The 23,616-nt window shown below is 41.1% G+C and overlaps 1 protein-coding gene and 1 long non-coding RNA gene across 11 annotated transcripts in view; one reads left to right on the forward strand and one right to left on the reverse strand.

Annotated features, from left to right (window-relative positions):
• Positions 1-347: 347 nt before the first annotated feature.
• On the reverse strand, positions 348-13,014 carry Sst (somatostatin). Of its 2 annotated transcripts, none has more exons than XM_090331703.1 (4): positions 12,747-13,014; positions 11,879-11,957; positions 1,424-1,623; positions 348-709 (listed from the first exon to the last, which is right to left on the reverse strand). In XM_090331703.1, exons 3-4 carry the CDS (start codon positions 1,559-1,561, stop codon positions 497-499), a joined length of 351 nt encoding a protein of 116 aa, XP_090187829.1. In that variant the 5' UTR covers positions 1,562-1,623; positions 11,879-11,957; positions 12,747-13,014; the 3' UTR covers positions 348-496. The 2 variants fall into 2 exon arrangements, with proteins under 2 accessions (XP_090187829.1, XP_090187821.1); XM_090331695.1 differs by having other exon boundaries at positions 1,424-1,770; positions 12,747-13,013.
• A 203-nt stretch (positions 13,015-13,217) lies between these two features.
• LOC150069090 (uncharacterized) overlaps positions 13,218-23,616 on the forward strand; it is a 100,043-nt gene continuing 89,644 nt past the window's right edge. For 5 of the 9 annotated variants that reach the window (XR_016537400.1, XR_016537399.1, XR_016537407.1 and 2 more), the window contains exons 1-3: positions 16,142-16,218; positions 16,298-16,449; positions 18,295-18,412. This is a non-coding gene — a long non-coding RNA (uncharacterized LOC150069090). Of the gene's footprint in view, positions 13,313-13,535; positions 13,594-13,826; positions 13,876-16,141; positions 16,219-16,297; positions 16,450-18,294; positions 18,413-18,774; positions 18,875-23,616 lie in introns of those variants that run through there. The other 4 variants (XR_016537401.1, XR_016537398.1, XR_016537404.1 and 1 more) reach the window with 4 other exon arrangements.

Genomic DNA, 23,616 nt, shown 5'->3' on the forward strand with positions numbered 1-23,616 from the left:
CAATCTGCCTCCCAGAAATCATTTTGACAACTCAATATATTAAGTGTATTTACTATGTAGCTATGTTTGCTGCAACCCCTTCCAATAATTATAGTTGATTTTGAGTTTAAATTGATGCAGTAAAATGAAGTGGTTTCAACTGAAAATGACCCAGATTCTAAGTTATCATTTGAAACATAATCTATATTGCTACCAAAAAATTTTAAATAGAGATCTATGAGAATTGGAGTGTGTGCATATCTGAAGCAAGGTTATTAAAACCACAACTCAAGTTCATGACATATTGTTGAACAGAATGATTTAGTCAATAAGAAATCAAGTCACCGATTTTCCATAATTTCATAATTTTATTTTATATTTACAGTTTTCAATTTCAATTTCTAATGCAAGGGTCAATTTCTAATGCGGAGGGCTTGGGAGATCCAGGGAAGAGAGAGAGATGGGGTTTGGAGGAGAGGGATTGGAGGGCTGATGTAGACATTTATAATTAGTAGGGCTAACAGGATGTGAATGTCTTCCAGAAGAAATTCTTGCAGCCAGCTTTGCGTTCTCGGGGTGCCATCGCTGGGTTTGAGTTTGCAGATCTCTGCAGCTCCAGCCTCATCTCATCCTGCTCAGCAGCCTGGGGCAGATCTTCAGGTTCCAGGGCATCATTCTCAGTCTGGTTGGGCTCAGAAAGCAGCTCTGCCAGGAAGTACTTGGCCAGTTCCTGTATGGGGCAGAAAGGAAAGAGAAAGACAGAGAGGAGGAGGATAGAAAAGAAGAAATGGAAAAGCCCAGTTAGAGAAAGAGCTGGAGTCACAATTGAACCATGGTTTTCACAACTGCATTTTTGGGGCACTTAAAATCAGTTAAGGTTAAAACAATAGTAGTTTCTACAAATCACTAAATAATTTAAAGGTTTCAAAAGGGCAAATATTGCTGCAAGGGCTATGCTTCTGTTGAGAGAGAAAAAGAGAAGTCTGCAAACAGGATTTTAGAAAGTGCACATCATGAGCTAGAAGGTGAGGAATCATTCTTACCGTTTTCACAAAGTAATCACAAATACATTCGCTTCCTTTGCTAGTGCCTCTTAACCCTCACCCCGTCAGGAAGGAAGGAATATCCCATTTCAGCACCCAGGTCAGCACCTCTCCTGGGCAGCACCCAAGACAGAGCTTTGTGCTCAATCTCCGGATTCCCAAATTTTCTGGAACGTCGGGGGAAAAAACTCACCTGAACTGTGATCTTCTGCATCGATCAGAAAAGAAAGAGGGACAAAGGCAATTTGGGACTGAAAAAGTTTCTCTGGGAGGTTTGAGAGCTGGAGGACTCTGGAAAGTACTGACATTCTTTTCAAATAAACACACCTGTCAAGTTCAAACTCAGCGGGAGGGGAGCCTGCTAGGGAGGGTTGGGAAAGTCGTCCAGGAAGTTTCTTTACCTGCTTTCCTGCAGCAGCCGCCAGAGACTTCTGCAGGAACTGACGGAGCCTGGGGTCCGAGGGTGCGCCGGTGACACTGCCCAGGGCCAGGATGATAGAGAGCGCGGCTAGCGCGCACTGCAGGCGGCCGGACAGCATGGTGTCAGCACTGGAGGAACCCGACTGGAGAGCGGTGGTCACACTCTGTGCGCGGATCCTATCTGCAGGCGGCAGCAGTGTCTGGGAACCTCGCGTCTCCTACAGAGGCTTCTGCACTCTCCACCGTCTTCCCCCCTTTTAAACTGTCTCTCTGACGTCAGCCTAGGAGGCGCCCCCAGATCTCACCAGTGCTTTTACGCACCATTAGGCTGGCAAAATCAATCACAGACATGAAGGGGAGGCAACACAATCTAAAGTGGCTTAAAGAAAAAAAAAATGTGCGCACACAGGGGACATACAATTACACCTGCTGCACTATTTATGCAGTCTTTTATTTTCACTCAGTGCAATGGACATACATATTCCCTAATTATAACCATAGATGTATGCATTCGGTTGCAAAGAAAGAGACTGACACAGCCCTTGAAGAGCAAACACATTATCATACGTAGATGTGTTTTACATGAATGTACACCACTCATCATCATGCTAACTACTTTAGGGGCCCCAAGCAAATGCAAGTATATGAAAGAAGAGATTGTGACTCATTCCTCCAAAAACAGATTGGAGAATAAATGATGGAGCTTAGAAGGACTGATTATATTCTCTTATTCTTATTTCCTCCTTAAAAGCCCTTACAGAACATGTGTTAGATTCTAAAGAAACTTACTTTCTTTTTTTCCTTTTCCTTTTTCTTTTTTCTTTTCTTTTTTTTTTTTGCCAGTCCTGGGCTTGAGCTCAGGGCTTGAGCACTGTCCTTGGACTTTTCTCAAGGCTAGAGCTCTACCACTTGAGCCTCAGCACCATTTCTGGCTTTTTTCTATGTGTATGGTACTGAGGAATCAAACCCAGGTCTTCATGCATGCTAGGCAAGCACTCTACCACTAGGCCAAACTCCCAGCCCCGAAACTTACTTTCTATAACAGGGGAGAAAATATGTTTGGCTCTCAATTTCCATCCTTTCTTAGCAAGTAGAAGCTTGTATTCTTAAGGTGCTCTGCTTTGGCTCACTTTCTGTACAGTTGGAATACAGACCAGTCATTTACATTCTAAAGCCAGACTTCTTTCTACACAACTCTAGACAGTAAGAACTGGTCTAGATCAAGAGTATCCAGAATAGACATAGAAACATTCAGTCTTTCTGGACATAGTTGACCATTGTTGTTTGCATCTGCGTTAGAAAAGGATCAAAAGACCCTTTGTCAAGTGATCTGAAGTTTAACAAAACCTGTCCTGGAATTCTATCTGTAGTCATATTGAGTATTGCTGTCTAGAGCAATACTCAAAGCTTTCCAGTTCTAAGAGCTTGGCGGGGGCAACACAACCATTTCCTACCAAAGAAAGATCAGCTAATTTCCTGGAATAGATCAGATGAGTTCTATAGACTCTTCAAGAAGTGACATTTTATGAGCTGTAAAGGATCCAAATGCCAGTAATTGACATCTGCAATCCTAGCTACTCAGGAGGATGAGATCTGAACATCACAGTTCAAAGTCTGAGCAAGAAAGTCAATGAGATTCTTATCTATGGGTAAGCCAAAAAGAAAAAAAAAGTGAAGATCTCTGTCAAGTTGTAGAATGCCAGACTTGGGCAAAAAACAAAAAAATGGGAGGCTCTGGTGCATGTACATGCATACACACAAAAATGCAAGTCAATAGTAGCTAATCAGAATGCTACATCTTCAGAAACTGAGTAAAGCAGAAAGCATATCCAATAATGCAATAGTCATGCACCATGAATTAAAATGCTCACCAAAACTAGATCCAAAGTAATAGCAAGAGAGAACCCAGTGTAAAAGCAAATGAGCAAGCAAAAACGTAAGCTACTATACAGGAATGGATTTGAGGAACTACTACAATCGGTAAGGCACCTTAAATGACTAAGGACACCATTCCTTTTTATGTCTGGAAGTTAAGGCAAAGAGCAAAAGCAGAGTAAGGACTTAGCCAAGCAAAACATGAAAAAGCAACTTACATGTTAGAATGGTCTGGGAGAGCAATAAGTCTAGAACCATGAAATCAAACCATTGGAAATACAGGTCATCTGCTCTCTATATAGTGGAACCTTCCCTGGCTCCTCATGAGGATTTCATGGCTCTATTAGCCCAGCTTTCCTAATCTCTTATGAACTCTACCCGGGCCTAGACATGAACTCTACCCAGGGCTGCTCTATGGAATAGGAGAGATTTTATTCAAACAAGAGCTTAATAACAAGTAACAGCCTCCCCCTCTTGCTCTATGCTCTAGGATCTACTTTCTCATCCCTCCTGACTCTTGTTCCTCTACTTCAATACGTCTACTCTTCTACTGTCTCTTCTTTCCTCTCTCATTTGCTAAGTTTCTTTCCAAAGCATATTTCTCTCTCAGTCCTTCTTGAGTCTTTTCCCGCTCCTCATATCCATATTTCTCTTTTCCTTTCCCCAATTATGTTCTGACTTCACTCTGGTTCAGTGGAGCCCTTTCTTGAATTCTCTGCTTTTCTTCCTCCCTTCTCATTCTGCTGATCCAAAATCTACCACAGTCTCAGCCTCTAGGCATAGCTTTTATCTCTCACCTTTCCTTTCTTCTTTCCTCAGCAATTTCTTACCAAAAATAACTCCTGAGTTGGAGCTGTGTGAGTACCTACTGGGGAATAGCAAGTTCTGACTTTTGTACTTCTGTATTTCTGCTGAAATACAGAGGCTATGGATGAGATGACTTATGGGGTTTTGTTGTGTTTTGTTTTCAATCTTTTAGTTTTTATGGTTTCTTTGAACCGTAGATCAAGTTAGAAAGAGGAAAGAGGAGAAAGGGGTACAAAATTTTTCTTTCAGAGTGGCTTTGCATTTAAGCACTTAAGTCTGCAAACTGAAGCTTCTAAAGTGAACTCCAAAGTCTATTTTCCAAGTCCCAAAGGCTGAATGGGAAAGCGGTCTGCAGTTGCAATGGAACTGTCTTCCACCGGGGTCATCCAGACACCTTTCTCCTATCATTCATGATTCACAAACCATCTGCCCATCTGGTAATTCAGAGTATATTCCTCTCACTTCTCAGGAAAAAAACTGAGAAACTGAGAGCAGGTATATAGAAAGTAGTAGCGTGGGCAAAGGGAAATGCCTCATCTTCCCCTGATCCAGAGAGATCTCCTGCCATAGTCTGCAGCCAGGACATAAACTCCTTGGGATAGTATAGACTGCTTCAGTGCTGAGCTCATCTGACCTGTGTATAGATTTCTATCTCCCTCATGGAATGTATATTTGGGGAGATTACCTTCTAATATGAGTAGAAATTTTTCTTAGTTAGAAATAATACCATATGTAAGCAAACATAGACATTCAGTATTAAGCAGTGAGAATAAGAGTGCCTGCATGGAGCATGGACATGAGTTCTAGTTTGCTTCTGCCACAACTGGCTGTCACACGTTCTCTCTGGTCCTTGAGTTCCTTGTTTGCAAGAAAAAAATCTCAGGACATAATCTCTTTGATTCCCTTCACTCCCAACAGTCAACAAATTTAAAATCACAAGAAATGAACATTCAGGCTATAGTGTACTCTGGTGTTAACTTACCTCAATTTGGGGGTTTATATTGGAAAGCAACCTTGTTTTGCCTAATGTTCGGCAGGAAATGAGAGCAGAGGATACTTCACAGGCCTATTAGAAAACCTGAGTCTTGTGTCTACTTCTTACATGCCCTCCCCTTTAGGAATCTTAGTTTCCTTCACTCAAAGTTGTACCGCAATAAGTAGGATTAAGCTGTATTATTTTTGATGCCAATTATATGGCAGTGAATTGCGCATACAAAATCCCAAAGATGAAGACAAACAATAAACATGTCAATTTGTAGATTTATACAATAAAAGCAAAATACAATGCATGTTGGTAGGTAGAAGGCTCTCTGAGGAAAAGACCAGAATGAATTCTCTCAATAAGGACTTCCAACCAAGGACCAGGCAGTTGCAATGTAAAAGAACTTGCATGGGATAGATAAAGCAGAGAGAAAAATGAAGCTAGGAGATGAAGTTAGAGACTCAGATAGAAGCCAGATCACAGCCTTGAAGGTCATGCTTTGAATCCACTGGAGGATACTGGCTGTGGGACTTCGCTAATGTAATTTTTTTTATTTAATGCTACTTGTTGCTTTGTGAAAAAGTAATTATAGGAAAGAAAGTAAAAGCAAGAAGATAACTTAGGAGTCTAAGAACCTCTGAGAAAAAGAAGGGGAGCCAAGACAAAACAAATGCATGTTCTCCCTTAAATGTTTGTGGCTAATTAAGCTAGTTGGCTTAAAACCTGTCCATTCTAGTACCTTCTGCAGCCAGCCCCAGTGCCTACTTCATTTCCTAAGTCCCAAAGGCTTGGAAGGAGCTTGTGGCTTTCTGGAAAACTTATGCTCTGGATTTAGTTTGGATGACAGAGACAGTGTTTGGGGTAGGAATGAAGAATGATTAAGTATTCTTGGGGTTCATTTCGAGATGCAATAGGTTAGACATGCTAATAGTTCGTTTAGATACTGAGTAAAGGAAGAGACAAGATTAATCAACACTACCTACAGATTCATCTAGACATTCTCTAAAGTGCCTTCAAGTTTTACAAATTCCCGAGTACAAAAGGAAGAATCGTGCTAATGTCTTTTTTTGGACATTTTGCAAAAAAGAAAACCTTTTTTATTTAAATAAAAAATAATAAAATGAGAACTGGTGTCATGGAAGACAGAAAAGTAAAAGAAGATCATGGACTACTCCCAAGGCCTTAGACATACATGCCCAAATTTCTCCTTACAATGGTCATCATAATCCTTTCATCCTGTAAAACAAGACTTGAGAAGTAGGTCAGACAACATGTTTGGTCACTAAAAGCATTGTGAGAGTAGGCCAGGTTTTATTGTTGCTACTGAGATAGTCAATCCTAAATCAAAGGGTGACATCCAGTGAGTCCTCCAATCACACAGGAGGTGAGAGGTCTCTATCAGGGGCATGGTCTAGCTAGGCAGGCAAGTAGGAAGGCTGGCATCTTTCCTTACCTTGGGCATACAGGGGTATAGGCTAGAAGTCTGGGACAAGCTCTTCCTCAGAAAGGCAACAGATTGATACTGAAATTCCTCCATTAGAAAATCATCTTTTCAGATGTGTGTCAGCTGATAGTAGCTACTGAGAAGGCTGAGATCTGAGGATCACAGGGGAAGCCTAGTATAGGAGGAAAGTCCATGAGACTCAATTAACCACCCAAAAATGCTGAAAGTAAGGTTTGGTTTGGTAGTAGAATGCTAAGATTAAGCAAAAAAGTTTAGGAACAGTGCCCAGGCCTTGAGTTCAAGCTCTAGGACAGGCACAAAGGGAAAAACATCTCTTTTCTCTTTACATATAATTGTCTTGGAGCCATAACACATTACAATTTGGATACCATTAGCATTTTTTTGGTGGTCATGGGGCTTAAACTCGGACTAGACACTGTCCCTGAGCTCTTCAGCTCAAGGCTACTGCCTTGAGTTTACTAATGGTTAACTGGAAATAGGAGTATCAACCTTTAGTGCCCAGGCTGGCTTTGAACTGTGATGCTCAGATCTCAGCCTCTTGAGTAGCTAAGATTACAGGCATGAACCACCGCACCTGGCTATCCATTAGCCTTTTATGTGAATTAATTTTCTGAATTGTTTTCTAGATTTATGGCTGGATAAGAGGTTTGATTTAGATATTGGTGGGAAGAGGTGAACTCAATATACAACTCATATAGCAGATGACAGAGTTGGCAGAGGGCTATTTTGGGGATGGTGGACTTCTCTTTCCTCATTGATCCCTGCTAATCTCTCTCATCTTCCTCTTTATTTTTTTGGCTCCTACTGTTGGTTCTTGTTCAATTACAACTCTTCTCGCCCCTCTGGGAACTCTAGGGACAATGGACTTGGCTTCACACAGTTAAAGCCAAATCATCTGTTTCATTGGATTTCTTGATACTTCTCCAATAATTGAGGGCAGACACAGAATTGGGGTTAGAAATGGATAAGAAAGTTAAAAATTATTTTGTCCCACTTCTCAGTTTACATATGGGAAAACTAAAGGCAGAGAGAGGTTGTCTGTCTAGAGGCCATGTAACTAGTATCAATCAGAACCTCTGACTGTCTTAGTTCCCTATTATTTCCAGATGCTGTGAATTTCTTGGATCTATTCCACCCAGTGGCAGAAATCATGGTATGAGACTGGCAGTTCTTGTCCTGTTCCCTATGGACCCTGAAGGGTGCCTAAAGCAAAACTCTACTCTGTGACAAGGGTTTTATCCTACAAGGAAGCTTTGGGGATTACTCTGCAGATATGGAAATCCCACATCGGGCTTTCATGCTCTGTGTCTCTGTTTTACTGCATTTCCTAATCTTGCAAAACAACCTGGCCTGTTTATCCTTTTTCTGCCATGGTTGCTTCAGCACTAAGAGAGGATGTTGCTAAGCTGCCCTCTCCTGGCTTATTTCAGAAAAGACAACTTTATGTTAAACTTTTGCACAGGCTTTATTCTCCATGTACTCACTAATTTTCAAGAAGGCAAACACATTGTGTACTACACTCCTGGTTCTGAAGTTGCCAAAAGTGTATAATACAAATTCTAATCTTCAGTTCCTGATCACTTTGTGTGTGTGAGATGCTGTGCTAGGTATTCTGAGATGACTGAAACACAGACCTTGGCTTTCAAAAGAAGCTGAGGCTATGGTAAATACAGATTTTTTTTTCTTGGGCCATAGAATTAAATAACTAGGGATCATGAACACTTCTTAACTAAGTTTTCTCATCATGGCCTTTCCAAGATAGGTCTAGGTCTCCTACCACCCATTTCCCAAGGACTGCCAAGCAGGGGAGGAAGTCTCAATGACAAGATGCTGTTGTCCTGCTTTCATCAGAATAAAAACAATTTCATAGGACTGAAAAGCTTGTAAAGGAAACAGAAAAGTAGAGAACAAAATACAAGCTTTCTTCTTGTATCCCAAGGGATCATCACCAACATCATGAACTTTTATTCAGTCTGTGTCAGCATTTATAGCTAATGTCAAAATTCAGCAGCTTACTTGTCCTCCCATCAACCCCAACCCCTTCCCAGCTTTTTTTTTTTTTTTTTTGACCTACAAGCAATAGAATCTCACTTCTCCACCAGGCCATGCTCCAGTGTTAGGGATGGTAGACCCTCCATCCAAGTCTTGTATGCGCTGCTTGCTCCCTCTTGTGGATGTTCACGTCATTGCTTCTGTGCCTACTCAAAGCAACCTTGGCTCCTGGTCAGTCCCAATGCCCAGCCCCAAGAACAGTTTTCCCTAACATGATGCTCCCTCCACATTGCTGGAAATAACCATACCACTGTCCCTTGTACCTACAGTTTTCAAACTTGTTGAAAGTTATCTAAGTAAGAAAACTTGTATTTTAATATAATATACACATGCATAACCACACACATTTCTCAAGATAATTGTTTACCTTTATTGTAGCACTCACTTTTATTATAAGGTATTGGTGTTTTATCGCTTTCCTATTTCTATTTATCTTTATCTACAATGCAGAAAATGAGTGACTTACAATTAAGTCATAGCCCTCTTGAAATGCTTTGCCTTCAGCCAGGACTCCCTGCACTTCAATCTACTGGATCACTCCTACCCCACATGGTTGCCTGGCCCTGGTCGGGTACCAGACAACCATTTCTTTCCTCTAGGAAGTGAGCATTCACCTATATTGTCCTTTCTCTTCACTGCCTTCCACCTTCTCAGATTGTCTTATCAATGAGATGTGCATTCCTCTGCTACTCTAAAACAGTTTCCCCAGTTCTCATGGATATTAGCTATTTGAACTGGAAGCCAGGCTTGGTATGACTGTATAGGTGGTGACTGAATGTGATCATGAAAACTCCAAGAATGAAATTATTTATCTCTAAATTCACAACTTATTTATGACAAATAAGCTATTTATCCAAATGTTAATCACATCAATATAAGAGTTTTAGGTATTTTCCCCATTCCAACAACACTATGGGAAATACGCCACCCAGGCACATAAAGCCAAAATTGTCCATTCCTTAGGCATATTTTGTATCTCCTCAGCTTTTCCACCTGTTTATATTACCATCTGCTTCATTTGCTTAAGGGGAATCATTGCTTGCTCTCATTTTTCCTAGCTCTGCACTTCCTAGTCATGAAAACTTTCTGTTAAATTGATGAACCAATGCCATGCCCTGGGAAAAAATAACCACTGGCTAAGCAACATTTGACAGCAGGAGTCATAGGGAAACAGATGTCAGCTTTGGGTTCCTAACAAGAGGACTAATTCAGCAGAAAAATAGTGTTCTTAGATCCAAGGAGAAAAGAGCCCCGCTAGTGCTTAGGATCCTATGCCTAGTTAAATCTGTCTTTTAGATTCTAATCCCATTTTCTTTTTTTAAAAAAGGATTCTGGAAGCCAGGTACCAGTGGGGACTGAGATCTGAGGGTTGCATTCTGAAGCCAATCCAAGCAATAAAGTCCATTGGACTTATTTCTAATAAAGTAGTCAGAAAAACCCAGAAGAAGCATTGTGTCTCAAGTGGTAAAGCATTAGTCTTGAGTACAAAGGCTCAGGGACAGGGCCCAAGCCCTGAGTTCAAGCCCCAGGGCAGGCAAAAAAAATTATGGATACTGGACATTTCTACAAGCTCTACACTCTTGATGACTATATAGGACTGGGGCAAAACAGATACTAAAAAAAGAATGGTTAGCTGGGCGCAGTGGTTCATGCCTGTAATCCCAGCTACTCAGGAGGCTGAGCGAAGTGGTGCTGATGTTCCAGGGGTAGGGCTGAAGAGCTCAGAGACAGCACCCAAGCCCAGAATTCAAGCCCCACCAGTGACAAAAAAAAAAGTAGTTATAGAAAATTTGAGGATTAAATGCAGAGAGTTGATTGGAAAAATTGGAAGACTGATGACTTTCTTCTAATTTACAACTGGGAAAAACCAGTTGAACAAGTGAAATATTCAATGCAGCCATTAAGTGTCAGAGGCTAATAAACTTATACATAGAAATTTTGAAGTCCTGTTTTATATATTGCACTCTCTATATATAATAGCGTGTTGTAACAATGTTGGGCTCTGCTGCTTTCAGTAGTCCTTTAAGTGGGGAAAGGCCTCACAGGTTTAGCTGCTGACTTGTCTCAGTTGTTAGGCTCAGGCGAAATCCCAATAGACACCAGTCTCATTTTCTGTGAAATGATTTCCGATGTTGAACTTACATGAGCTGTTTGGATTCCGAATGGCTAGGGTCCCTCAGCGATTTCCCAGGGGTGATCAACAGTAATCGTCCTCAGGTCTTCCCTTTCAGGTGGGCATTCCCTAGCCTGCCATCCTTAAATACCTTTTTAGCCTGAACCTTATAGCTACAGCCTCTGCACGAGTCAGAGTTTGTGATTTGGGGATCTTGGAGCAGAAAATCAATTAGGTTTGACAGAAGAAAAGGGACTTACCCCTATTCTCATGCTTTTGCCATGCACAGATTAGAGGGGCCGGATGCCCCTCTCATTGCCCAAAGACAGCTGAAGATTCTGGGGAGTTATCAGTATGAATTTGCAAGGTGATGCTGGGTCAGGAATGCACTTGAGAGAGACTGGTTTTCCTCTGCTTAGTGCATCCAGGGAACCATTTCTGTTATCTTAATTGCAGTGTGTGAAGATAAAATGACAACTAAAGGGCCCCTCTGTTAGGAACATGTTAGGGCGTGTGCAACTGATTGGTGGTCTAGCCAGGCAGGCTGGGTGGGCCCTGGGGGTGGGAGAAGCATTAGTGTCAGTTGTGAATTGGTGGGTAGCTATAGGACAAAGGGAAAATTATAATAATGGCTACTCTTCATAAGAAACTAGCCCTTTATATCACCACTACAGAAAGAACCATCCCACTGTGTGGGCCTGACTGAAAATGTGCCAGAGGATTAAATCTGCAATGGCCAGAAACTTAAAAACTGACCATAGTTTAAAAACAAACAAAAAACCTTTCAAATGATAACTGTTTACATAATGTAATAATTTTCATTTATTTATTTATTTTTATTTTTTGTTGGTCTTGGGGTGAACTCTGGGCCTGGGCGCTGTGTCCCTTGAGCTCTTCAGCTCAAGGCTACCAGTCTACCACTTAAGCCACAGCACCACTCTGGGCTTTCTGGTGGTTAAGTGGAGATAAGAGTGACATGGACTTTTTGTGCCTGGGCTGGCTTTGAACCTAGCTCCTCCTGAGAAGCTAGGTCACCAGCTCCTGGCTTATGATTTCCATTTTATATAACACTTTGCATATTAATTAAAATTGTCATCATTGTAGGTACTCATTGCCATTAAGAATACATGGACATAACTTACTTGCTGTAATATCATTCGTTTAGAGGGAACCAGCTTAGTGTATTGTTTTCTTCAGTTTTTATCCTAGAAGGTCTTCATACTTGGGGAACAGAAATACATAGAAACAATGAGCAATATAGTTTCACCTACTTTGCTGTAAGTAGGTTAAAAAGACCTTGAGACAGACAGACACCTAATTGAATCCTGTTTTAATTTAGACTCTACTTTTCAAGTGGTCAAAAGCTTGACATGGCCAATAATACACAAATAATTTCTTTGTAGCATCATTTTTATAGACAGAGAACTGGTGGTTAGTTTCTCATCACTCTATTAATCTTGATCTTAGAAAAACTGATAAATGTTTAGTCAATTTAATCACAAGCAGAATTTGTCTTATCCACTTTATCTATCTCTATCTTGATTTCCATCTAGATATACATGTCTACAAAAACACACACACACATATGCATTCTCAAGATATACTCTTGTCTCTTCAGTATTCTGAAATTTGTCTTTTAAAATTTTTTTAACAACCTAGTTAGGAAAACTACTCAAAAGTTCTTTTAAATCAAAAAGCATTTTCCCTTTTCCCAACTCCTTCTTCAAAATATGTCATTTATATCTCATCTCTTACATTTTCTTTCTTCTATTTTTGAAATATCTTATAAAAACTTTGAACCCTGCTATTAAATATACTGTCTAGAAAGAGAAGCAATCTTAAACTGTTTAACGCATTGATGATTATCTCATATGATGAAATCCATATATTTGTAAATAACCAAATTTGAAGACTTCTTATGCAGCTTGAGTTTATCTTCACTTCCTTTATTCCCCTTAGCTTGAGCTGATTTTTCATAGTTAATATTTTGGATAAAGATAAAGTGCTAACCTTAGTAGTCTCCATCATGTTTAGTCCTAAGGCCGGTGGTGAGGGTCCTGTCTGCGAGCGTGGGGCGGGGACCTCTTCATCCACAGCTTCACACCGCGGTGCCACGTGGGGAGGGGTCAGGTCAGGAGGAGATTCCCTCTACCACTGACTCACTGCGTGTCTGAGTGGCACACCAGGGGCTCCAGCAGGGGCACCTTGGCAGGATCCAGGCGGTTGGACTGGGGCAGAGCACTGCGCATGTCGTCTGCTGTGCCAGTGTCCGCAGCACGCTCAGCGGCCCGGGCAGACATTGCCCAGGCTACACTGGCGCTGGTGCTTGCACGTTGCCAAGGCCGACTAGCACGCTTGGCTGCAAGGGAGCTCGCGGGCCCCTGAGGCCAGCCCTCGAGTGTGACGCGTGCGCAGAGGGCCTCCTCAAGGTCCACACGCCAACCCCACCCACAGCGCTGCGGGTCAAAGGCCACAGAGACTCACGCACGCACGCCGCGTGCTGCAGGGGTCAAAGGCCACGGCCTTGTGGCCACCGTCTCCAGCCACGATGCGGTTTTCTGTGAAGGACCACACAGGTAGGCTCATGGTAGACACCGTGAAGGCTGTCTTTGCCCCAGGTTACCATGGAGCGGATTGCAGGGTTCCAGCAAACACACAGCAGGGGCCCCAAAGCCGTCCTTCATGACGGGAGCCTGGGGTCAGGCGGGCCCCGCCATCTTGGCCGGCGCGGGCCGCCATCTTGGCCAGAGCGCCCGTCTTGTTGGTGGCCGTTGTATGAGAAGACAGAACTCCTGGAGGGGCCCGGGGTCGGCTGCTCCTGGTGGGACAGCTTGCTGGCACCCTTCATGAGGTCCAGGTACTGCCCCTGGCCGGCTGAGAGGCCCAGCAGTGGGCAGCCAGTGGTCCAGGCCGCAGGAGCAGTGGCAGGCCGGCCGGGTGTCCACGGGCACGGGGACCTGAAACACTTCGCTAGGAGCCAGAGGCCGAGGCGCCTGGTCAGGTAGCGAGGCCAACTGTGGGTCCGCAGGGCAGACGCCGCCAGGACCTTCGAGGGAGGCCGGACGGGTCGGGCCTGCAAGGCCTGGGCAAAAGCAGGCCCTGCTTTCACCTGGGAGCGGCCTGTGGAAACCCTCCGGGGGTGAGGAACTCTTAGTCTTCTCGCAGTCCTCCTCAAAGTGCTCCCCAGGCCCAGCTGCCCCCCATAGCCATTAGGAAGAATAAAATAATGTTATTTTCAGGGCTTTTTACAGATGTTTAAAACATCTCATTTAAAAGGTATTCTGGGGTTGGAATCTGGCTATGGGGGGCAGCTGGGCCTGGGGAGCACTTTGAGGAGGACTGCGAGAAGACTAAGAGTCTCCACTGGACAGTGTAGGATGAAAAGGTGAAAAAAGTGCAGCGATGGAGCTCACTGATCCCTGATGAAAGTAAATTATACAACTCTTGGGTAGAGACAGGAGGGAGGGACTGGGAGAGAGTGAGGAGACAAGACACTGTGAAAGGAAACGTACTCATTACCTGACTCATGTAACTGGAATTCCTCTCCACATCACCACTGTAATAACAATAAAGTAAATTAATAATTTGGAAAATTTGAGCTAAAAAATGAACATTGGCAATAAGCAAAGTCATTTGTTTTCTGTAGTTTGCTTTTATTAAGCCAGCCCAAGTTCACACAGTGCATTTTGAATTATGGTTAATCCAGTTTCCTTATAACCGTCTTCTTTTCTCTTGTCGTTTACTCATCAAAGAAACACATGAAATGTTGGTATAATTTGCAACACTCTGAAATAGGCTGTTTATAATTTCATGTTGTGCTGTCTCTGTAATATATTTATGCCAGAGAGTTTTACAAAGCAAAAATTGAAATGTTACCAGAAATAGTGAGACCCGGACTCCCAGCTGCCATGATAAGTAATTCTAAGCTTCTTTTCTACTCTCCCATTTATCCCTTCATCTGGCCTCTACTGCGGTGTGGCAACTTAACTAAATCTTAGCAGCTTGAAACATCTATTCTCTCATAAGTTTATGGGTCCAAAATTCAAGGCAGGTATTGTTGGATAGATATTTTTGTGGCTTTCCAGACTCTGGCTGTCGGATGTTTCCTGGGCTGCTCCTCTCATTTGAATGTTTAACTAGGCTAAATGCTCATAATGATGCACTTAAAGTGCTTGTTACTGATGCTGGCTGATATATGTTGTGATGACTGAAAGCAAGACCTGTACATTAAAGACTTGAAGACTCATACTTGTAGTCCCTGGGCTGGAAGGGAGAAAGATCAAGAGTGTTACCTGCAGTGCCTTCAAAGGGTCTGTCCAGCCTGGGTGAGGCATACAATAGTGTTGTTTTCTGTTTGTTCAAGTATAGTATCCTATATGTTCCTAGACTGGCCTAGAACACCTGGTCTCAAAGTGATTCCTACTACCTCAGTTTTTGGCATAGCTAGGACTATATTTACACTCTATCATGGTAGGTTTAATTCAATTTTCACTTTTTGTTCTTTATTGTCAGGATAATGTATAGAGGGGCACACTTTTTGTTCTTTATGCCAGTCCTGGGGTTTGAACTCAGCATCTGGGTGCTGTCGTCCCTCTAGACTAATGCTCTAAACACTTTTGAGCCACAGCTCCACTTTTAGCTTTTTGATGGTTATTTGAAGAAAAGAATCTCACTCCATTTTTGGCTTGGGCTGCCTTTAAACCCCAATTCTCAGATCTCAGCCTCTTGAGCACTAGTGCCAGCTCCAATTCAATTTGAGAGATTTTACTCATTCCGTAAGGTGACCCTGTGCTTATTGTAGCAAATCACCATTCTTACCTGTAGCCCCAGGTAGACACCTATTTGGTTTTGCTTATACTTCTGTGCTGTTTTGTCATTTTAAAAATAGAGTAATGGTGGTGATGTATGCATTTATATTTGACTTTTTTCATTTGTTGTCATGTTTGAGGATTCCTCCACAGTATAGTATTTATGCATGTCTTATACCTCATGCCTGGAAGTACTTTCCAATGATAAGAAGGCATAGTATTCAACTGATGTCACAAAATATTTTTTTACCTGACCCCTGAAGAACCTCCTGAAGTGAATAGGCAATTCTTTTCTGTCAGAACTCTGCCTTCTCTGCTGACTGATGACTCTACCATCATCTTGTGAATAGGCAAAGTTGAGCTCACCCTAGACAGGCTAGGAAGATGAAACACACGTTGAGTTATCCTTGCTAATAGTAACTGAGGGGGAAAATGTCTTTTCTTAAACTTGGTATATTTCTGTGAGCATAATATCTACTGCTGTCCACATACTCAAAGATGGTGATAAACACATTTCTGACCTGAGGATGTCACAATGGAACTCTCAGGATTCTTGATGTCACTGCTGCTAGAATTCAGTGGCAGCTGTTACCATTCCAATTCTTTGTGAGTCACCAACATCTCAGGGATAAATTCAGTGTAGATGGATTTTCCATAATTAAGCATCTTTCAGAGTAAGAGTAAGGTAATGGTACTTAACTATGCTGACACAGAGAAGATTGCTGCTTGTAAGTTTATTTTCTTTCTTTTTAGGTTTGTGGTCAGGACATGAACTCAGTACCTGACACTTTCTAACACTGGCTGGCATTCTACCAACTGAGTTATACCTCCAACCGTAAGTTCAGAGGCTTCTTGGGCTCCCTGCCAGCCTGCATGATCTCCTGGGAAAACTTTTAATGAAATAGGTAAGTACCTTCTTTTTTCTTCCTCAGGATATTGATGTTCCTTATCATGTTATTTATGTGATCTTCTCCTCCTTCTCCTGTTCCCCTCCTCCTCTCCCTCTCCCTCTCCTTCTCCCTCCCCTCCCCCTCTCCTTCTTCTTCTCCCTCTCCCTCTTTCTCCCCACCTCCCTCATCAATAGCATGAAAACTTACTGGAAGTCTTAATGTTTTATCAATTTAGTACCATGTGCAAAATTAGATATATTGTGGCACTATTTTGTGTGTTGCATAGAAGAGTAACTTTTAGTTTTGAATAGAATATTTTTACTATTCACTCAGCATGCTGTATGTATTAGAAAGAGGTCTTTACCATGTCTTCTTAAATGTCTTTAACAAGTGATTCTTGGTTAAGAAAAGCAATACTAGCCCAATTCCCAATAGATTCTGAAGAAACTGGTAACAAAATTAGGTAAACTCCAATGAGATAGTGACTAGAAACAAGGCAAATCTATTAGTAAATTGCTAACAAGGCATAAATATTTGTGCTCTATTTTAGTCAAACTGAAAATTTTAACAATGTGCCTCTGAACAATTGAACACCTTAAATTGGAAGCTATTGTTTTCTTTTTTCTTGCCTAAGAATAGGCAAGAACACGGGCCGGGAGTTTGGCCTAGTGGTTAAAGTGCTTGCCTAGCATGCATGAAGACCCGGGTTCGATTCCTCGGTACCACATACATAGAAAAAAAGCCGGAAGTGGTGCTGAGGCTCAAGTGGTAGAGCTCTAGCCTTGAGAAAGTCCAAGGACAATGCTCAGGCCCTGAGCTCAAGCCCAGGACTGGCAAAAAAAAAAAAAAAAAAAAAAGAATAGGCAAGAACTAAATTTGTAGTTATCGTCAGGCTTTGCCAGGTCCACTATAAGGAAAATGAGTTGATTCTGACATATGAATAGCCAACTTAGGAAAGATAAAGCCCATTGATCCAAGCAGACAACGTTGATAGAGAAAGTTCATCAGTTTTCATTTAAGGATTAAAAAAAGAATAGACTGGAACGATTTTATTTCATAATCTAACATGGTAGAGTGAGAAAAACAACCCTATTCTAATTCCTTTCCTCTCTCATACTTCTATTCCACAATATCACCTAAACCTTTTTTCACCTACTCTCTGTAGAATGAAAAGGCAATGAGAAGTAGACCATTTGCTCAATTGAATTCGTTGCCCAGTCCCTTCATTTTTTCTTCCTTAAAGCTTAGCTGGGCTAACCATCCATAATGGCTTACTTGAAGGGCTGGTCACTGAAGCTGGCTGCTACATGCTGTGATGACTCAAGACCAGGTCTACATACTTGCCGATTCATAACTACAGTCCCTAGAGTGGAAGGAATAGAGATCAGGACTCCATGGACCCTCTCTACCTCATAATGCTTTCACTGTTTGCTGGAACTGGCCTTGTTTTCTTGGCTTATTTCCTTCTGCCTCATCCTTGGGAGTAGTTGAAAATAATAGGTATAACCTGCATACAAATAATAGGTGTAACCTGCATACCAGGTCCAATGTAGTTTTAAGAATAGTTTTACAAGGCTGTAAAATGACAGTGTTTATGTACTATGTGGCAAACCTAATTTCAGATCTTGGCCTGAGTTCTCTACATAATAGTTTTGTATATAAAATTGCTCTTTCTGGACATTTCACATAAAAAGATTCAGAATTTTATTGCCATTTTTACTTGGAATTTGTAGTTTGAGTAGTTCCTCCACAGTGCAGTATGTATCAGTGGCTAGTATCTCCTCATTGCCACTAAATATACTGAAGGGGAACCAACCTCTTCATATTCTTTCAAATCTCTTGTTCCTTTATTTGTGCCAGCCTCTGCAGCACCTCCAATGTCCCAATGTCCAGCAAACTGAAGGGGCAGTTCCATTTTGGTGAAGGGCCTCCCCACGTTCCTGCTTCATCTCCTATATCTCCTTGTAAATAGACAAAGGTGAGCTAACCCTAAAGAGGCAAAACGCCTTTGGAGCACACCAAGGAGAAGTTTCCTTGCTAACAGCAAGTGAGGAGAAATGTATCACTTGGAACTCCATTTAGTATTATGTGACTGATATCTACAACCTCCAACTTTGTGAAGACAATAAAAGGAAACATTTCTGACATAGGAATGTCACAGTGGAACACTCAGGATTCTTGATGTCACAGGTGGGACAAATTGAAATCTATCTGTGACTATTCTATTACATTGTGACATACCTAACACCTTAGAGATAAACTTCAGGTTATGAGACTCTTCTTAAATAGGCCAAGAACATCTTTCAGATATTCCTAGTGTTTAACTGTTCTTATCCCGAGGACGTTGCAATACACAGATGTCTTGAGCTTCTTATCTACCTGCTTGATCTTCTGGAAAAATTTCTCCAGCAACATGTTCTTAAATTGTGGGCCTGAATAAGTGAGTACCTTTTTTTTCTCTTCTTGTGACATTAAGTACAAAAGTTTTCCAGTGTGTATCTTTTATATAAGACTTTGATCAACAAGAATGGAAATAACCTGTTTACCCCATCAACGTATTTCTAGTACTTAGCAGAGAATCTGTACATAAAAATCTCTCAAAATATAATTATTCAATGAATAATGAATAGCACTGGGTCACTGTGTTATGGTTATTTTCACAATGTGAATACTCAGTGGAATAGTTGAAGATCTTGCCAGAATAAGACGATAACAAAAGAGCATCAATGTTGGTGTTTCTGAATGCAACCAGGGGGCTAGGTGATTACATAAAACTCATGGGTCGAAACTAGACTCAAGAGGGTCTGATTAAGGGACATCAAGAAAGAAATTAATTCTTTTTGACCTACTCACCAGTGACTTTTTAAGTTCCCCTAAAAGAACTGCTATTCAACCTCTACCATTGACTTAAATGATTCTAAGTTTGATTATTTTATTGTAATTAGTAAAAGGGTTATATGATATTTGCCAGATAGAAGGTGCATTAATTCACATACATTGATACCCTTTCACATGTCTTGGTACCCATTTCCCTCCCCCCCCACACCCCCCACCCATCTTGGTTTTCCCCCCTTCCCTATCAAATTTCAAATATCCAAATGCAATAAATTCAATATATCAGATAATAAAGTGAGATACTATAACAATATGAGATAACCAAGGGACAGCAAAGGAGATGAGAGACAACATAGTACATTAAGGACAACAGTCATTCATTATATGGCTTTTGTTTCAATATCCTGGAGGTCCTTTCAATTAGCTTCATACTATATGGCCTTCTGTATGAAGATTTTGCTCTATTTCAGATCTCTGCTAGTAGAGCCCAAGGTTTCTACTGATTATGACGAATGAGGGAAACCATTGAGCCTAAGTTCCCTTGAGTCTGGCTTACTTCACTTAATATGATTTTTTCTAAGTCTTTCCATTTCCTAACAAATGGGGCGATGTCGTTCTTTCTGACAGCGGCATAGAATTCCATTGTGTACAAATACCACAACTTGTTGATCCACTTATCAACTGAGGGACATCTAGGTTGGTTCCATATCTTTGCTATGGTGAATAGTGCTGCAATGAACATTGTTGTGCTAGTGGATTTAGTATGTCCTTGTTTCTGGATGGTTGGGTAAATGCCAAGTAGTGGAATTGCTGGGTCATAGGGGAGTTCTATGTTTAGCCTTTTGAGGCACTGCCACACTGCTTTCCATAGTGGTTGAACGAGTTTGCACTCCCACCAGCAGTGTAGTAGTGATCCCTCCTGGCCACATCCCCTCCAGCATCTGTTATTATTCATTTTCCTGATCCTGGCCATTCTAACTGGAGTGAGGTGGAATCTTAGAGTTGTTTTGTGCATTTCTTTTATGACCAGAGATGTTGAGCATTTCTTCATGTGTCTGTAGGCCATTTTTGTTTCTTCTTCAGAGGAGACTCTCTTTAAGTCTTTGGCCCATTTTTTAATGGGATGGTTGTTACTTCGGAGGTTAGTTTCGGAGTGATTCAATCTTTTGAGTTGTTGATATATTTTAGATATGAAGCCTTTGTCCGTTGTTTGGTTGGTGAAGATTTTCTCCCACTCTGTAGGCTTCCTAATTAATTTACTAGCTATGTCCTTTGCCATACAAAAGCTCTGCAGTTTAATGCAGTCCCACTTATCCAGCCTTTCTCTGATTTGTTGTGATTCTTGGTCCTTATTAAGAAAGTTTCGACCTGTGCCAAGGAGGCCTAGTGTATCTCCTATTCCTTCCTGTAAAGTTTTCAGTGTGTCAGCTTTTACCTCCAGGTCTTTGATCCATTTGGAGTTAATTCTAGTGCAAGGTGACAAAGAAGGATCCAACTTTAGTTTTCTGCAGGTGCTTAACCAGTTCTGCCAGCACAACTTGTTGAAGAGGCTGTCTTTCTTCCATTCTATTTTTTTGGCTCCCTTGTCAAAGATTAGGTGGCCATAGGTCTGTGGTTTAATATCTGGGTCCTCAGTTCTATTCCATTGGTCTTCAGGCCTGTTCCTGTGCTAGTACCAAGCTGTTTTGATAAATATAGCTCTGTAATAGAGTCTAAAGTTTGGAATTGAAATTCCTCCAGCGCTGTTCTTTCTGCTAAGTGTTTTTGCTATACGGGATCTTTTATTACTCCATATGAAATTTTGGATTGCCTCTTCTATTTCTTTAAAGAATGACATTGGGATATTGATGGTTATTGCGTTGAATTTGTAGATAGCTCTTGGCAAGATTGTCATTTTCACAATGTTGATTCTTCCAATCCAGGAGCATGGGAGGTTTTTCCATTTCCTTAGTTCTGCTTTAATTTCCTTTTTTTATGGTTTTAAAGTTTTGGTCAAAAAGGTCCTTTACATTCTTAGTTAAGCTAATTCCTAGGTACTTTATTTTCTTTGAGGCTATTGTAAAAGGAGTTTCTTTCCTGATTATTGCCTCGTTCCTCTCACTGTTGGCGTGAAGGAAGGCAGTTGATTTTTGAGGGTTGATTTTATAGCCTGCTACTCTTCCAAAGTTTTGAATCAGCTCAAGGAGCTTGGGAGTAGAGTCTATAGGATTCTTTAAATACAGAATCATGTCATCTGCAAAGAAGGGATAGTTTTACTTCCTCTTTCTCTATTTGGATCCCCTTTATGCTTGCTTCTTGCCTTATTGCACTGGCTAGGAATTCTAGTACTATGTTAAAGAGGAGTGGAGAGCGTGGGCATCCTTGTCTCGTTCCTGATTTTAGAGGGAATGTCTTTAGATTTTCACCATTAAGTGTAATACTAGCAGTAGGTTTCTCATACACAGCCTTTATTACATTGAGGAATGTTCCATGGATTCCTAGTTTCTCCAGAGCTTTTAACATAAAGGGGTGTTGGATCTTGTCAAATGCCTTTTCCGCGTCTATTGAGACAATCATGTGATTTTTGTCCTTGCTCCTGTTGATGTGTTGAATTATATTAATGGATTTGCGTATGTTGAACCGGCTTTGCCTCCCCGTGATGAATCCAGTTTGATCATAGTGTATAATTTTTTTGATGAGTTGTTGTAGACGGTTGGCCAGGATTTTGTTGAGAAGTTTTGCATCGATGTTCATCAAAGAGATAGTTCTTTAGTTCTCTTTCTTTGATGAATCTCTGTCTGGTTTGGGGATGAGGCTTATACTGGCTTCATTGAATGAGTTTGGTAAGGAACCTTCATTTTCAATTTTGTTGAAGAGCTTGAGGAGTATTGGTGTGAGCTCTGCTTTGAAGACCTTATAGAATTCAGCTGTGAATCCATCTGGCCCTGGGCTTTTCTTAGGTGGAAGTTCTCTAATTGCCATTTCTATTTCAGAGCTTGAAATAGGCCTGTTGAGTTGGCTTAGTTCTTCTTGGTTCAGTGTGGGTATGTTAATATTGGCTAGGAATTCATCCATTTCATCTAGATTCTCAAATTTGTTGGCATAAAGGTTTGAGAAGTATTCCCTCATGATATTCTGGATCTTGATAATTTCTGTTGTGATATTACCATTTTCATCTGTGATTTTGTTTATTTCGATATGCTCTCTTCTTTTTTTGGTAAGATTTGCTAAGGGCTTGTCAATTTTGTTAATTCTTTCAAAGAACCAACTCCTTGTTTTGTTGATTCTTTCTATAGTTTTTTTGGATTCCAAATCATTTAATTCTGCTTTGATTTTAATAATTTGCTTTCTTCTACTGGGATTAGGGTTGGTTTGTTGCTCTTTTTCCAGGAGTTTAAGGTGAGACATTAACTTGTTGGTTTGCAATTTTTCCAACGTGTTGTTGTAGGCACTCAGCGCTATAAATTTTCCTCTGAGTACTGCCTTTGCTGTGTCCCAAAGGAGTTGGTATTTTGTGTGCTCCTTACTGTTAAATTTCATAAACTGTTGGATTTCTGTTCTGATCTCTTCGATGACCCATTGGTGATTCAACAATGTGTTGTTCAGTCTCCATGAGTTACAGGGTTTTCGTTGGTGGAGATGTGTGTTCAGTTCCAATCTGATGCCTTTGTGGTCTGAGAGTGTGCATGGCATAATTTCAGTGTTTCTGAATCTGTCCAGGTTTGTTTTATGGCCTAAGATGTGATCTATTTTGGAAAATGTTCCATGTGCTGCTGAGAAAAACGTATATTGTGTTGTTGCTGGGTGGAATATTCTGCAGATGTCTGTTAGATCTAGTTGGTCTATATAGTTGTTCAGTTCTAAGGTTTCTCTGTTGAGTTTTTGCCTTGTTGATCTGTCCATAGGTGAGAGTGGTGTGTTAAAGTCACCGACAATCACTGTATTTCCATCTACGTATGGTTTCAGTGTAAGTAAAGTTGGCTTGATGAAGTTCGGAGCTCCGGGATTGGCTGTGTAAATATTTAGGATCGTTATGTCTTTCTGGAGGAAAGATCCCTTTAGTAGTATGTAGTAACCTTCTTTGTCTTTTCTTACTAATTTTAGTTTGAAGTCTATTTTATCTGATATGAGGATGGCAACTCCAGCCTGTTTATGGGGGCCGTTAGCTTGATAGAGTTTATTCCAGCCTCTCACTTTCAAACGATGATTGTTTTTTTGGGTAAGATGTGTCTCTTGAAGACAGCCTATGCCGTTTAATTGGAGAGTTAAGTCCATTGATATTGAGAGTTAGGATTGAGAGATATTTATTAGTTCCTACCATTTTTAAAAGCTTTTATTAGGGCTTGTGTCTTGACAGTTCTTGTGGTC

Source organism: Megascapheus bottae, chromosome 1 (genome assembly GCF_031878675.1).
Source record: "Megascapheus bottae isolate mThoBot1 chromosome 1, mThoBot2.hap1, whole genome shotgun sequence".
NCBI classification, from domain to species: Eukaryota; Metazoa; Chordata; class Mammalia; order Rodentia; family Geomyidae; genus Megascapheus; species Megascapheus bottae.